The sequence below is a fragment of the Pongo pygmaeus genome, chromosome 2, assembly GCF_028885625.2.
Source record: "Pongo pygmaeus isolate AG05252 chromosome 2, NHGRI_mPonPyg2-v2.0_pri, whole genome shotgun sequence".
NCBI classification, from domain to species: domain Eukaryota; kingdom Metazoa; phylum Chordata; class Mammalia; order Primates; family Hominidae; genus Pongo; species Pongo pygmaeus.
This window is the reverse complement of record NC_085930.1, coordinates 66,542,891-66,559,042: the sequence shown is the minus strand read 5'-3', so window position 1 is coordinate 66,559,042 and position 16,152 is coordinate 66,542,891. Positions and strand designations below refer to the sequence as shown.

The following is a 16,152-nucleotide window of genomic DNA, read 5'->3' as shown; positions in this document are numbered from 1 at the left end:
GCTCTAAGAAACTTATTCCTAGTCTTTTCTGCTCAAAAAAAGATTTGTTTTCACTATTCTACCCCATTGCCCTTGTCCTTAGGGTAAGAAATATGCTTATTCTTTGAAATTAAGCATCCACTTGTAGCATCTAACATAATATTCTAGTTTATATAATTTAGATATTATTTAGTTCCAACTCTACATTTGCACATGATAAAGCCTAGACTCTGAGAATATTTGATAGACTAGAACTTATCCCTTTATTTTCTTTGCCAGTTAAGAAAAAATAACCTTGAAACTGAAGACAGCTAACTATGTACAGTCACATGCCACATGATGTTTCGGTCAACAATGGACCACATATACGGCAGTGGTTCCATAAGATTATAATACCGTATTTTTACTATACTTTCTATGTGTTTAGATTTGTTTAGATACACAAATACCATTGTGTTACAGTTACCTACAGTATTCAGTATGGTCACATGCTCTCCAGGTTTCTAGCCTAGGAACAACAAGCTATACCAGGTAGCCCAGGTGTGGTGTAGTAGGCTATACAATCTAGGTTTGTGTAAGAACACTCTGATGTTGGTATGACGGTGAAATTGCCTAACGATGCATTTCTCAGAGTGCATCCCCGTCGTTAAGCATGACTGTCATGGTGATGGATTGGACTGAACAAAGAGGTCAATGAAGTTACTGCAAGAGAGCGTATTTATGTTGTTTTTGTAGTTACTATTTGTTGAGTGCTGGCCTCATTCTCAGTTTCTGTGCTAAGTGCAGTTAAGAATTATCCTATAGGCCAGGCGTGGTGGCTCACGCCTGTAATCACAGCACTTTGGGAGGCCGAGGTGGGCAGATCACCTGAGGTCCGGAGTTTGTGACCAGCCTGACCAACATGACGAAATTCTGTCTCTACTAAAAATACAAAATTAGCTGGGAGTGGTGGCACATGCCTGTAATCCCAGCTACTCGGGAGGCTGAGGCAGGAGAATTGCTTGAACCTGGGAGGCGGAGGTTACGGTGAGCTGAGATCGCGCCATTGCATTCCAGCCTGGGCAAGAGGGGCGAAACTCCATCTCAAAAAAAAAAAAAAAAAAAAAATTATCCTATAGATGAGAAAATTAAGGCATAGAGAAGTTAAGTAAATTGCTAAAGGTTACACAAGAGCAAGTGATCCAGAATGTTTGATTAAGGGCCCAGGTTTATGAAGTCATTTGCAAATTACAACTCAGTGTCTCTGTAGGAATGGCATTTTCTAGATTGATACTGCCTAGGTTCTTCCTAAGTAACCCTATTTAATAGCCTTTGTGTGTTTTTTGTTGTTTTTCCTTTGCTGGTTTGAATACCCTTTAGATACTCTGTAAGATTGAGCTTTGATATAGTCTGTGTTGTTTTGTGACCTATAGGGTATTTTCTTCTTAAACATTCTCTAAAGTTCTGTGATTCTGGAGCCCGAAGAAATCCTTTGAGATGAAAGGTTCAACCCCTTCATCTTGCAGGAGAGGAAGGAACTTCCCCCAATGTCTTAGAATCAGTTAGCTGCAGAATTAAAACACATACCTGCTTACTATTAAGCAAGTGAGTTTTTCACTACATCAGGCCATTTTTTAATTGTAAGCTGTTTCAATGTTTTGGAAGTAGAAATGCTAGTTTCTCCCTTCTCCCCCTTTTTACACTGGATAGAGTTGTAAATGCTGCTTTTTTTTTTTTTGAGACGGAGTCTCGCTCTGTCACCCAGGCTGGAGTGCAGTGGCGCGATCTCGGCTTACTGCAACCTCCGCCTCCTGGGTTCACGCCATTCTCCTGCCTCAGCCTCCTGAGTAGCTGGGACTACAGATGCCTGCCACCACACCTGGCTAGTTTTTTGTATTTTTAGTAGAGACGGGGTTTCACCGTGTTAGCCAGGATAGTCTTGATCTCCTGACCTCGTGATCCACCCACCTCTGCCTTCCAAAGTCCTGGGATTACAGGCGTCAGCTACTGCCCCCGGCCTAGAGTTGTAAATGCTTTTTATGAATAAAAGCAATGTGATGTTGAAGTGACGATTGCTAAATAAATGTAGTTGTCTGGCAGACGCTATCTGTCATGATTGGCAGAGGGGAACAAAATAAAAAGATGTCCCTGATGGAAGAGTAGCAGGTGGGGTGGCCACATGGACCAGAAGAGCTCAAGGAAGACAACTTCTTAATTCGGTGGAAGCCCTAGACTGGAAATCTTGTTCTCAGAGTTCTCTCGCTTCTCATCAGAAGCCCTCTTTTTTTAAATCTTACTTTCACATTCTCACCTAGGAGAATCCCAGGGTGAAAATGCCATGAGACCCTGTAATGTTGAGAAAGGAAAGAAGGAAGGAAAAGGAACTTGCTGAGATGCTGCATCACAGTTTTGTATGGAAGCTTCAGGTCTGCATCAGTCAGGCATCACTTTTCCTGCTCTAGCTGCCTCCCAGGATCCCTGCTCAAGATCTTTGCAGAGGGGGAGTCCAGGTATTGAAGCCTGGAGAAATTTACTAGTCTGTCATCTATTCAGTAGATACTTGCTGACTCTCAGGCACTGTGCTTAGGTAACTAGAGATGGAAAGATGAATACACTGCTCTTGCCTTCACAGAGAGTTCTAAACCAGCAAGACATCAAATATAAAATGCATCCTGTGTTTTCTTTATTCTAAAATGCTTGTTTCTCCATATTTTAATTTTTCTACAGTCAGGAATTTCTTACAATTGTGTATATTTATGCAATGAACCCTCTTTTAAGTAAATATTTTCTTCTTTTGACTCTAGACAGCTAGTGCTAAGATGATAGTGTACATAAGAATCACATGTGGTATTCACTGGACATGCAGGTATTGGTTGGTGGTACCTAGAGAGGTCTGGGATCAGATTGAGTGTATGTATGTGTGTGGATAGGGTGTTGTGCAAGTTCATCAAGCTTCTAGGCAACTCTGCTGCAGGTGATCTCTGCTGGACCATACTTTGAGAAATTGCTGCAGACAATCAAGAAGTTTGTAACTTGCACATTAGAATCACCTGAGGATCTTTTAAAATAACCAGTACTCAAGCCAGACTCCAGATCGATTAAACCAGAACCTCTGGAGGTGGGACCCAGGCGGCAATATTTTTGATAGCTCCCCAGGTGATACCCAAGCATCTTCAAGTTTGATATCCACGGCCATTAAAAGGTTGAGGAGAGCAGTGCTTCTGAAACTTCCATGGGTGTATGAATCACCTGGGTTCTTACTAAAATGCAAACTCTGATTCAGCAGGTCTGGGGAGGAGGCTTGGGATTCTGCATTTCTGAAGGCTCCCAGGGAAGGCTGATGCATGCATGCTGCTGGGGCATGGACCACATTTTGAGGAGTATGGGAAGATGTAGGGCCAATCCAGAGTTTTCAAGATAATGACAGTTCAGAGATGTTTTCTTTTGTCTGTAAGAGCACCCTCTCTAATACACCCCAAATTCAAGTCCATAGAGTGGACCAGCTGCATCAGAATTATTCAGGAGCCTGGTACAGATAAAGATACAGATTGCTGGGCTCACCACTGGAGATTCTATCACCAATAATGATATTAGTAGCTCTATGTATGTGCTGGACTTTTCATGTTTAGTATCAGCTCATTTAATCCTCACTACAGCTCTATGAAACAAGTAATATATTATTTCCTCCATGATTAAACTGTGGCTTGGAGGGTTGAGTACTTTTCCCTAGGCCTCATTTAGTAAGGGACTACTCAGCGTAGTAAGCTCTATTTTTAAAAGTGCCCTAGATGCTGAAACCTTATCTCTGTGGGAAAGGAAATCTCAAATAAAAGTATTTCCTGAAAGGATGACCATATCTATGAACCTGTTTGTATTAAATTAAATATGAATCTGTCTATTTGCATTTAAGAAATGAACATGCATTTAGACAAAAAATGCTTCAATTTCAGGAATAAGAAAATTGTGTATAACGGAAAAGGTAGCAAATATTTTAAAGAGTGTCTTTGAAATAATACAGTAAATATCTGCTAAGACCGTAGTAAAATTCATTTTCAGAGATTGAGCAGATGAAGACTACTTAATTGTCCTTCAAAAGGAAATAGAAAAAAGTTTGGTACATCAATACAATGGAATGCCATTCAGCCATTACTCACAATGGTTATAGAACATTTACTAGCATAGAAGACAGTTCACAATACAATAAGAGATATGAAACAATATTTAGGCCAGGCGCAGTGGCTCATGCCTATAATCCCAGCACTTTGGGAGGATAAGGCCAGTGGATTGCTTGAGGTCAGGCGTTCGAGACCAACCTGGCCAACATGGCGTAACCCCATCTCTACTGAAAAAATACAGAAAATTAGCAGGGCATGCTAACGCCTGCCTGTCTGTAGTCCCAGGAACTAGAGAGGCTGAGGCACTAGAATTGCTTGAATCCTGTGAGGTGGAGGTCGCAGTGAGCCGAGATCGTGCCACTGCACTCCAGCCTGGGTAATAGCGTGAGACTCTGTCTCAAAACAATAACAACAAAGTATTTATAGCATGATCCCATGTTTGTTTCAAAGTCCTAGTAATTAAAATATATTTATGCAAAGAATAAGTTCATGGGCAGTTATACACCAAGATGTTAATAGTTCTCTCAGGATGGTGGGGTTATGGGTATTCTTCTGAATATTGGTTAAGCTCCTACTTTGTGGCTGATACTATACCAAGCATTGTGGGAAATAAAAGGGAGTGTTTAGGGTGATTCCATTCTTACAGAACTAACTGGATCTAGATTTAACAAAAATTTATCAGCCATGTTTTCATTTAACCCATGCTATGCTTATGAAGGAAACCTACGGGTCAATTTATGGTTCTCTGCCAGCAATTTCCCTCCCTCACCGCTAGTCACTCTACATTCTTCCTTTCTTTCTTCCACCCATTTATCCATCCATCTACTTTTTTATCATACAAAAAACATTCACCGAGTGTCTGCTCTGTATTTATGAACTGATCATGGAGAGATGAAAAAGATACTTTCTGCTCTCCAGATGCTCTTTGTCTTCCTTTTATTAAAATAAACTTTTTATTTGGGGATAATTTTAGATTTACAGAAGATAGTGGCAAAGACAGTACAGAGAATTCCCATATACCTTCACCCAGTTTCAGTTTTCTCTAATGTTGTCACATTATATCACCACGGTTCATTTGTGAAAACTAAGAAGCCAGAATTCTTACATTACTATTAACTCAGTTCTAGACATTTCTGATTTCACCAGTTTTTTCCCGTAATACTCTCTTTCTGTTCAGGATCCAGTCCAGGATACTACATTGCAATTCGTTGTTATGTCTCCTCCTTAGTTTCCTCTGATCTGTAATTGCTTCTCAGGCTTTCTTTGATTTTTTTTGATGACCTTTCCATTTTTGAGGAGTACTGATTAGTTATTTTTATAGAATGTCCCTTAATTTGCATTTGTCTGATGTTTTCTTGTGATTAGACTGGGGTTATGGGTTTTTGGAAAAAATACCACTGAGTCAAGTACCCTTATCACCTGATATCCACATGACATCCTTGGTAATGTGAAATTGATTGCTTTGTTAAGGTAATATTTGCAGGTTTCTCCACTGTAAAGTTACTATTTTTTCTTTGGAAGTAAATCACTAATTCCAGCTACCTTTAAGGAGGGGAAGGTTTAAATTTTGCTTCTGAGGAGGGCAGTATTTGCATATATTATTTGGAAATTTTCTTTAAGGAAGACTTGTCCCTTCACATTTATTCCATTCTTTATTTATATCAGTGTGGACTCATAGATGCTTATTTTATACTTTGGGTTATAATTCAACATCATATTATTTATATTGTTACACAAATTGTTCCAGCCTTGGCCATTGAGAACTCTTACAGTTGGTGCCTATATCCCCTTGGCATGCCCCAATTCATTTGTTTTTTGAGTACCTCCTCCTTTCCTGGTATTGTAAGATGCTCCAAGCTTCTCTTGTATTTTCCCTTCCTGAGCCCTAGAATTAACCATGTGTCCAAGGAGCCCTGATTTATTTTCTTGGACAATGGTATTTAGAAGTCAGTATCTGGGTGCTGGGTGCTCATTGTCTTTGAAAGGAAGGAGACAGAAAATGAAAACTGTTATATACAAGGTACAAAGAGCTATGAAAGCAGCAAGGACAGGTCGACTACTTCTGCCAGCAGAAGTCTTCACTGAAGAAATGGTATTTTAAATTGAGTAGAGTTTTCCAGATGAAGATCGGGATTGGAGTGGGATGGGAAAGGAGAGGGAGGAAATATATGTTAGCAAAATCAAGAGTAACTGGCTGTTTAACTTGATCTGACTGTAGACTTACATTGGTAGTGGCCCTTCTTTGATTTTCTCATTACATAAAAATGGGCCATTTTCACAGATTATATTTCTTTGTTTACAAGAGGATTTTCTCTACAAGCTCTCTTGACTGTCCTCCTTCATTCCCCATCTTCCTTCCAGTCTTTTTTCCTTCTACATGTATTTAGCTCCTACTTTTGCCAGGCACAATGCAAGGCACAGGGGGTGCAGACAAGAATTTGATAGCCCCTGCCATCAAGAAGTTCTGTAGTGCAGTGTGAGATCCTGTGGCTTTCTTCTCCTCCCCTTAGCCCTTTACCAGACGTCTAATTTTAAGGCTTTGCAGAAAGCATAAAAAAGCAAAGAGGAAGTATGAGCAATGTCTGTATTGTGAAGCTGACATGATACTCAACTTACTCAGAAAGTCTTTTTTGTTCACAGATAACAATTGGTGTCTATGATCCCTGTAACTTAGCCCAGTACCCTGGATGGCCTTTGAGGAATTTTTTGGTCCTAGCAGCCCACAGATGGTATTTACAAGAGTGTGTGTTTGTCTGTCTGTCTGCCTTTGCCAGTATGTGTTTTACAATGTGTCTGTTTCTATTTGTATCTCTGTTTTCCTAAATGCATTTTTTTTTTCATTTTGGACATGGAAACCAGGTAATCAATAAATCAGTCATAACCCAATTTCCATACTAGTGAACCTTAAGCAGGTCTGTTAGGGACCTGCATACTCTGATCATTGTATGCTAAACATGTTTTAGTGTATGGTAGAGTTGGTAGCCAGAGGTCCTGACACAAATTCTGTAGCCCTCCCTTCTAGCTGTCTGGGTTTCTTTCAGATAGGATTTTCCTACTGCTGTCATTCTCCATTTTTCTTAACCCTAAAATAATTAAAACAGAGGATATCTTAAAAGCCAATATACATTTGAAAAGATGCCGAACATCATGTCATTAAGGAAATAAAAATTAAAACCATAATGAGATGCTACTACATATCCACCAAAAGTATTTAACAAAAACATCTGTACCAAGTGTTGTCGAAGATGTGGAGCAAATACTGCTGGAAAAATGTTGGGCAGTATCTACCAAAATTAAAAATATCTATGGCTCAGCAATGTTACTCTCAAGTATATTACTCACTGAAATACCTACATAGATAGAAGCAAAACACATATACAAGAATGTTTACAGAAGCATTATTCTCAATAACCAAAAGCTGAGAATAGCTCACATGTTCTTCAGTAATTAAATGAATAATAAATTTTAGTATATCCCTTATGATGAAATGCCATGTAGCAATGAATCTGAGTGAACTATTAATACAGAAATCAACATGGATGAATTTTAAAAACATAATATTAAGTGAAATAAGTTGGACCTAAAATAGTACATACTCCATGATTCCATTTATGTAAAGTTAAAATAGGCAAAACCAATGTATGGACTTAGAGTAGTTGTTACTTTTGAAGGCAGTGCTTAATGACTGAGAGAAGGCATAAGACAGCCTTCTTTATACTTGGGATTTGTGTAATGTGTCTGCTTTACTTAAATAAAAATGTTTATTTAAAAATATGAAGATAGATAAATTATAGGTTGTTCTCTGAGGGAGACAATCCACAATTATCCAGGTGGTAAGTCTACACAGTGCAAATGGGCTTCCTAACTACTGACTGAGGTACTATTGCTTAATTTGGAAGTTCAGATGGGGAGAGCAGAGGGAACCAAAAGAACCCACGTCCTAGAGGATTTTTTCTAAATGTCTTGTGAGCATTTTTTCCTTGCATTTAAAAGATTTACTTGTCAGAATTATTTATGTGCAATATGATTGTAGAAAGAAATTCACCTAGAAAGAAATCACAGCCAATTAATTGTTCAGCCTCTAAACACTTGGACAGAGGAACCATATATGAACATGTTCAAAAGAGTTAAGGCCATCTTCTGTGGGTATCAGAGAGGCATAATTACAATGCATTGAATTCTCTCCAACTGGTTTGCTGAAGCTCTTATGTGAGCTTTTTCTTTTCCTTCCTTTAAAAAAAATAATAAATAAATAAAAATCCGGGCATGACAACAGGAGTAGCAGTTTCCAGTCTGTTGAAGTTCTTTGCTTCCGTGACCGTACCATGCAGGGGGCGAGAGACGTTGCCCACAGCATCATCTTCGAAGTGAAGCTTCCAGAAATGGCATTTAGCCCAGGTAATTTGCTGGTCTTTGAAAATGCATATAATTATCATTTATCAGAAACGGAACCAGGTTTACTTTCTTTTCATCTCTTCACAATGGCAGAAGAAAGGAAGAGAAAAGTACAACTTGTGCCTCTTTGCCAATGCAGACACCTACTTCGAACAGAGAGCATGCTCTGCTATTCAGACTGGAACAAAGGCAAAGATTGTGACCAGGAAATTTTCTCTAGGCAGTTTTTTCAGTCTTCAGGATTTGTTCCCCTCTGCTCCCCCCGTTTTCAATTTTACTTTTCTTTAACACAAAATCTTTATTCCTGTCCATTCTTAACAGAAGGATGAAGTATTAATGCACTTAAATATTTATTTGTTATATACTTAAAGTTGTATGTGATCCTGTTCTCCATATAGTAAACCAGTCAGGAAAAATGCCATTTCTCCTTCCACATTTAATATCTTCATTTGATCCTTATGTGACAGTTATCAGCTTTTACCCCCATTTTATAAATTGAGAAACTTAGACTGAGAGACATTTTATCTATAGAGAGATATATGTGTGTGTGTATATATATACACACATATATATATTTACATATGTCACAGAGATGGAATACATATTCAAGTTTGAGTAAAATAAGGATATAATGCCCAGCTCTGGGAATATTTCTTTTCTTTTTTTTTTTTGAGACAGAGTCTCGCTCTGTCGCCCAGGCTGGAGTGCAGTGGCGCAATCTTGGCTCACTGCAAGCTCCGCCTCCTGGGTTCACGCCATTCTCCTGCCTCAGCCTCCTGAGTAGCTGGGACCACAGGCGCCCACCACCACGCCCGGCTAATTTTTTGTATTTTTAGTAGAGACGGGGTTTCACCATGTTATCCAGGATGGTCTCCATCTCCTGACCTTGTGATCCGCCTGCCTCGGCCTCCCAAAGTGCTGGGATTACAGGCGTGAGCCACCGTACCCGGCCAGCTCCGGGAATACCCGGAATCCATGTCCTATGTCAAAGTCAGAGCACAATGTCTGGCACATCATAGGTGCTTAATAAATGTTATGTAAATTTCCTAGCTTACATAAAGTCCAGCACTTTCATACTTCTTGCCAGAATAATTCCTCATCTCTATGTGATTTATATACTTTTCAGAGCACTTTCACAACATTTATTATTATTATTATTGAGGCAGAGTCTAGCTTTGTCACCGAGGCTGGAGTGCAGTGGCATGATCTCGACTCACTGCAACCTCCGCCTCCCAGGTTCAAGTGATTCTCCTGCCTCGGCCTCCGAAGAAGCTGGGATTACAGGAGCCCGCCACCACGCCCAGCTAATATTTGTATTTTTAGTAGATACAGGTTTCACCATGTTGGTCAGGCCAGTCTTGAACTCCTGACCTCAACTGATCCACCCACCTTGGCCTCCCAAAGTGCTGGGATTACAGGCATGAGTCACTGAGCCTGGCCTCACATACATTATTTAACTTGTTTTTCCTTACATCATCCTCATGATTCCAAGGCACATTTCTTTCCTTATGCCATAGATATGCCTTAAAATGTGTGTGTGTGATGGGGGAGGTGGTGTCAAAATCTCTTCCAAGGCCAGGCGCCATGGGTCATGCCTGTAATCCCAGCATTTTGGGAGGCCGAGGCGGGTGGATCACCTGAGGTCAGGAGTTCGAGATTGGCCTGGCCAACATGGCGAAACCCCGTCTCTACTAAAAATGCAAAAATGAGCTAGGTGTGGTGGCGGGCGTCTGTAATCCCAGCTCTCAGGAGGCTGAGGCAGGAGAATCGCTTGAACCTGGGAGGTGGAGGTGTAGTGAGCCGACTGTGCTGCTGCACTCCAGCCTGGGTGACAGAGCAAGACTCTGTCTCAAAAAAAAAAAAAAATCTCTTCTGAAATATCTTTTGTAGAGTGCTACAGTCAGAAGGATTCAGGATTGGCCCACATGACATTTTTTCAGCGATTCTATGCTCTAACACAGATGTCTTTACACACTTCTCAGAAAGATTGACAGAGTACTTCTGCTTGATCAAAGGATGATGCTGCTTTTCAGTTTAGAGCCTTTGCCTTTCTGCTGTTTTTAGATATTTGCATTGGATGTAGCACCCTCTCCTGGCAAATTCTAAAATAGCTCCTGTGTAATGTTAACTTACATGCTATACCTTTGTTTTATTAAACCACACTTAAAGATAGTCACAGTGGTGTCCAATCTTTTGGCTTCCTTGGGCCACACTGGAAGAATTGTCTTGGACCACACATAAAATACACTAACACTAATAATAGCTGATGAGCTAAAAAAAAATGCAAAAAAATCTCATAATGTTTTAAGAAAGTTTATGAATTTGTGTTGGGCCACATTCAAAGCCGTCCTGGGCTGCGGGTTGGACAAGCGTGGTCTTAGGGAATAGGTGAGAGTTAGCTAAAAAGTAATGTGGGTCTGGTCTGTGTGTCTGACAAGCTGCCAGGCACCTTCCATGAGGTAATCACTTAATTCTGCCAACTACTCTGCAGAGAGGCAGTTTTCTTTCCACTTTTATGACAAAGTCACTGAGTTATTCTTACATCCTACTCTCTATGATGAGGCTCATGCTTGATGATGCTGACATTTTTTTTTGCTTTTTTTGAGACGGAGTCTCGCCCTGTTGCTTGAGGCTTGAGTGCAATGGCACAATCTCGGCTCACTGCAACCTCCGCCTCCTGGGTTCAAGCGATTCTCCAGACTCAGCCTCCCAAGTGGCTGGGATTACAGTCGCGTGCCACCACGCCTGGCTAAGATTTTGTATGTTTAGTAGAGATGGGGCTTCACCGTGTTGGCCAGGCTGGTCTCGAACCCCTGATCTCATGATCCGCCCGCCTCGGCCTCCCAAAGTGCTGGGATTACAGATCCGCCTGCCTCGGCTTCCCAAAGTGCTGGGATTACTGGCATGAGCCACTGTGCCTGGTCATTTTTTTTTTTTTTTTTTTTTTTTGAGACAGAGTCTTGCTCTGTTGCCCAGACTGGAGTGCAGTGGCAGGATCTCGGCTTACTGCAATCCTGAGTTCAAGCAATTCTCCTGCTTCAGCCTCCTGAGTAGCTGGGACTACAGGTGCACACCGCCACACCCGGCTATTTTTTTGTATTTTAGTAGAGACGGGGTTTCACTGTGCACCCAGGCTGGTCTTGAACTCCTGAGCTCGGGCAATCTGCCTGCCTAAGCCTCCCAAGGTGCTAGGATTACAGGCGTGAGCCACACGTCCAGCCGATGCTGACATTTAAACCCAGGAACCACACCGTACATTTCCATTTGAAAAAGGTTTTCTGTCGTCCACTAATGCCTTTAACACATCTTCTTTATGCCTGATATTAAATGTAGATTATTTATCTTAGGAAAGGCAAATGTATTTCCTGTTTTTCATGTAAATTAATATGTTCCCTCTTAGCTGTAAATAAAACTTTATGGTAAATACAACTTTATAAAGAATTTTTCTATATCATAATGTAAACTGAAAATATAAGTATGGTTGTACTTTTCAATACTTCTAAGACATCCCATAGTTGCCTAGGTAATGGTATAAGGAGTATTATTTTAAATTATTTTATTTTATTTTATTTTTTGAGACAGGGTCTCTACCTGTCACCCAGGCTGGAGTGCAGTGGCAAAATCATAGCTCACTGCAGCCTTGACCTCCCAGGCTTAAACCATCCCCCTAGCTTAGCTGCCCGAGTAGCTGGGACTACAGGCATGTGCCACCACACCCGACTAATTTTTGTATTTTTTGCAGAGACAGGGTTTCACTATGTTGCCCAGGCTGGTCTTGAACTCCTGGGCTCAAGCAATCCTCTAGCCTCAGTCACCCAAAGTGCTGGGACTACAGGTGTGAGCTACTTTGCACAGTCGAGGAGTATTATTTTAAATATTGTATGTCTTATTTTGCTTCCTCATGGTGTGTTACAGCTCTGGCACCTGCTGGAGGAAGATGGCAGACATTGCTGCGGGTAGAGATCCCATCATCTTAACTCTGTTTTTTCCTGTGCTCCTCCTGCTTGCCCACTATGGGAGACAGCACCTAATTTTTCCCTAAAAAATATTTTCTTGGCCAGGTGTGGTTGCTCATGCCTGTAATCCCAGCATTTTGGGAGGCCAAGGCAGGCAGATCATGAGGTCAAGAGATTGAGACCATCCTGGCCAACATGGTGAAACCCCGTCTCTACTAAAAATACAAAAATTAGCTGGGCGTGGTGGTGCACACCTGTAGTCGCAGCTACTCAGGAGGCTGAGCAGGAGAATTGCTTGAACCCGGGAGGTGGAGGTTGCAGTGAGCCAAGATAAGTGCCACTGCACTCCAGCCTGGCGAGACAGCAAGACTCTGTCTCTCTCTCTCTCTCTCTCTCTCTCTCTCTCTCTATATATATATATATATATATATATATATATAAAATTTAATTTGGTGTATGTCTTATAGGTATAGATTATATGGAGGCAGGTATGGTAAATTAAATACTATTGTCATATGTGGTATTTTTTTCATTATTAAGTTTAAAGGGCATCTAATTTTCTTAGAAATGGCTATAGCCTTTATTATTATTATTTTTTTTTGAGAGATGAGGTCTTCTTATGTTGCCCAGGCTGGCCTTGAACTCCTGGGCTAAATCCTTCCTCCTGCTATCTTTCCTCCTGCCTTAGCCTCCCAAGTAGCTGGGACTACAGACATGAGCCCAGCATCTGTAACCTTTTGAGTATGGAGAGCTTTTAGTTTGAAATTATGTCTTATTTTTGTCTAATAATTTCTTACCTGTATCAAGAGAAAACCTAGGCTGGAGTTACAGATTACAATACTAGGCTGTGATTCTGTAGTTCTTGTCAAGTTCCTGTGCTATGTATCAAAGACACGTTAAAAAAAAAAAACTTTTATTTTCGGTTCAGGGGTATATGTGGTTTGTTATATAGGTAAACTTGTTTCCCAGGGGTTTGTTGTACAGATTATTTGATCACCCAGGTACTAATACCTAGTACCTAGTATTTTTTCTGATCCTCTCCCTCCTCCTACCCTTCACCCTCAAGTAGGCCCCACTGTCTATTGTTCCCCTTTGTGTCCATGAGTTCTCATCATTTAGTTCCTACTTATAACTGAGAACATGTAGTATTTGGTTTTCTGTTCCTGTGCTAGTTTGCTAAGGATAATGGCCTCCAGCTCCATCCATGTTCCTGCAAAAGACATGATCTCGTTCTTTTTTATGGCTGCATAGTATTTCATGGTGTATGTGTACCACATTTTCTTTATCCAGTCTGTCATTGATGGGCATTTAAGCAGACTCCATGTCTTTGCTGTTAAGAGACACATTTTTAATTCAATCTAAGTAGTAATAAAATCAAACAAAATATCAATTAATGGCAGGTGGGAACTCTTTTTTTTCCTCACAGAAAAACAATTCTGAAATCTTAACCTCTTTATGAAACTCAAATCTGACTGGGTATGGTGGCTCATGCCTGTAATCCTAGCTGCTCCGGAGGCTGAAGCTGGAGGATCACTTGAGCCCAGGAGTTCAAGACCAGCTTCAGCAATATAGCAAGACCCTGTCTCAAACAAGAAAACTCTATTATTTCAGTTTTAATTTTTCATGGCATTAAAAAATACCACATCAGAGTGCCCTATTTAAAAGGGGGAAGGACGTTTGTTTTCTGGCTTCTTGCTGTGAATGATACCCTCAGCCAAACTGGGGCCCAACTAGTTTTCAAGGGTAATTGGCCCTATGGTTTCTCATTGGCCATCCTATCCCAGAAACAAAAGATCCTGTAAAGGAAATCAGTACCTTCTAGGTCCCATAATTATATTGGGCAATACTATTTTTTTAAATGTCAAAAGCTGAAAAGTTTCCCAAGGAAAGGAAAATTGCGATCTTGATAGAAATTCAAAAGTAGGAGAATGGACAAAGAAAACCAGTGTACAGGCCGGGCGTGGTAACTCATGCCTGTAATCCCACCACTTTGGGAGGCCAAGGTGGGTGGATCACGAGGTCAGGAGATCAAGACCATCCTGGCTAACACGGTAAAGCACCATCTCTACTAAAAGTACAAAAAATTAGCCGGGCATGTTGGCGGGCGCCTGTACTCCCAGCTACTCGGGAGGCCGAGGCAGGAGAATGGCTTGAACTCAGGAAGCGGAGCTTGCAGTGAGCCAAAATCGCACCACTGCACTCCAGCCTGGGCGACAGAGCGAGACTCTGTCTCAAAAAAAAAAAAAAAAAAAAAAAAGGAAAAAAAAAAACCAGCGTATAATTAAAAACAAAATTTAAATTCCCTCAGTCCTATACATCTTAACTTCAAGGAGTTTCTGTTCCCGCAGAGTCTGTTGCTTAAGGCAGACAGTGGAGGTGATGCTGGAAGTGCAGGCTGTGGTGGGGTGAATTTCTTGCTTAGGAGTTCAGGCTTTATTGTGAGCAGTGGGAATTAAATGAGAAAGGGACAGTAGCAGAGGTCCTGAGATGTAGGGAGCGCAAGAGAGTGGGATCCACTAGCAAGATTTACAAGGCTGTGGTTCCACCAAGGCAAGCAAAGCTTTCATTAACATGAGAAGGTAGCAGGCATGTTCTGCAAAGCAATTGAGATGTTTAAGAGAATTTTGCAGCAGTAGAATAGAGCAATGTTTCCCTGAATGTGTTCCTTGAGATTGTAATTGGTATACAGGGAAATGAAGGGAGATATGGAGAGCCATGTAAGTTTGGGAAACACAAAGCCAAATCAAATCACGTGGGTTCTATACTGCAGGTTTCTCAGAGCTTTTATCTCCCTCATGTGCAATGTGAATGACCAGGTTTGAGTGGTAGTGGGGGCTGGATATAGAAGATATATACAAGTATAGAAGCATTTCCCAAGTCTGTTTAGCTACAGGATCCTTATCCTCTGAGATTATTGAATAGGACACACTTTGGGAACTGCTAGAATTGGAGTTAATTGGAGTTACAGAGGCTCCCATAGCAGGGATTAAAAGAGGGCAGCAGGGAAGGGAGAAGTCAGGGAAGGGAAAGTTCTGAATGGATAAAGATGAGCTTAAAGGAAAGGGCAGCTTAATCAAATGACAGTCACCTTGGACTGTGATCCATTCACAGGTGCAGTGACAGAAAGGCTGAGCAGAGGGACATGGTAAGGATAGGCAACAGAAGGGACATACTTAATTTAAAGGTTCAAATCCCAATAGGAACCTCAGTGAAGGGGTGCTACAGTTACATTGGCTTGGGTTGCTTAGATAGAGAAGCCTCAGTGAGGTTATACCTACCCCAGATAAGATTGTCTTTTTTTTCTTCTTTTTTTTCAGCAACTTCCAATAACAGTAAAAGTTGAGGCACCTTGGGCCAGAGTTGAGGGCTATTTCAGAAGCTTCTGTACAGGAAAATTGCTTGGGTTTGATGGTCCCTAAAGACTCCCAGTAGTTGAGAAAGATGGAGAGGCAACCGTGGCAAGTCCATAGAAATTCAGGCCCTCAAGTCTCTTTTAGAAAGAAGCAAACCAAAAGCTTGTCAATGCATGGGCCATTATGAATGTCGATCTTTTTTATGTAAGGTTGCTGCTTGATCTGCTTGTTTTTATTCTTCCCTCCTTCATTAAACTTTGTGTTTTATTTGCCTTAAGATTGTCCTAAAGCAGTTGGATGGGAAAAGAACCAGAAAGGAGGCATGGGACCAAGGATGGTGAACCTCAGTGAATGTATGGACCCTAAAAGGTATAT

At 41.0% G+C, this 16,152-nt stretch overlaps 1 protein-coding gene across 5 annotated transcripts in view; it reads left to right on the top strand.

Annotated features, from left to right (window-relative positions):
* Positions 1-16,152, top strand: part of ATG7 (autophagy related 7) — a 274,769-nt gene that overhangs the window by 52,453 nt on the left and 206,164 nt on the right. For 4 of the 5 annotated variants that reach the window (XM_054481308.2, XM_054481312.2, XM_054481310.2 and 1 more), the window contains 3 exons: positions 6,714-6,802; positions 8,350-8,471; positions 16,056-16,146. In XM_054481308.2, the coding sequence (XP_054337283.1) occupies positions 6,714-6,802; positions 8,350-8,471; positions 16,056-16,146 (302 nt within the window). The remainder of the gene's footprint in view (positions 1-6,713; positions 6,803-8,349; positions 8,472-16,055; positions 16,147-16,152) is intronic. The other variant, XM_054481313.2, reaches the window with a different exon arrangement.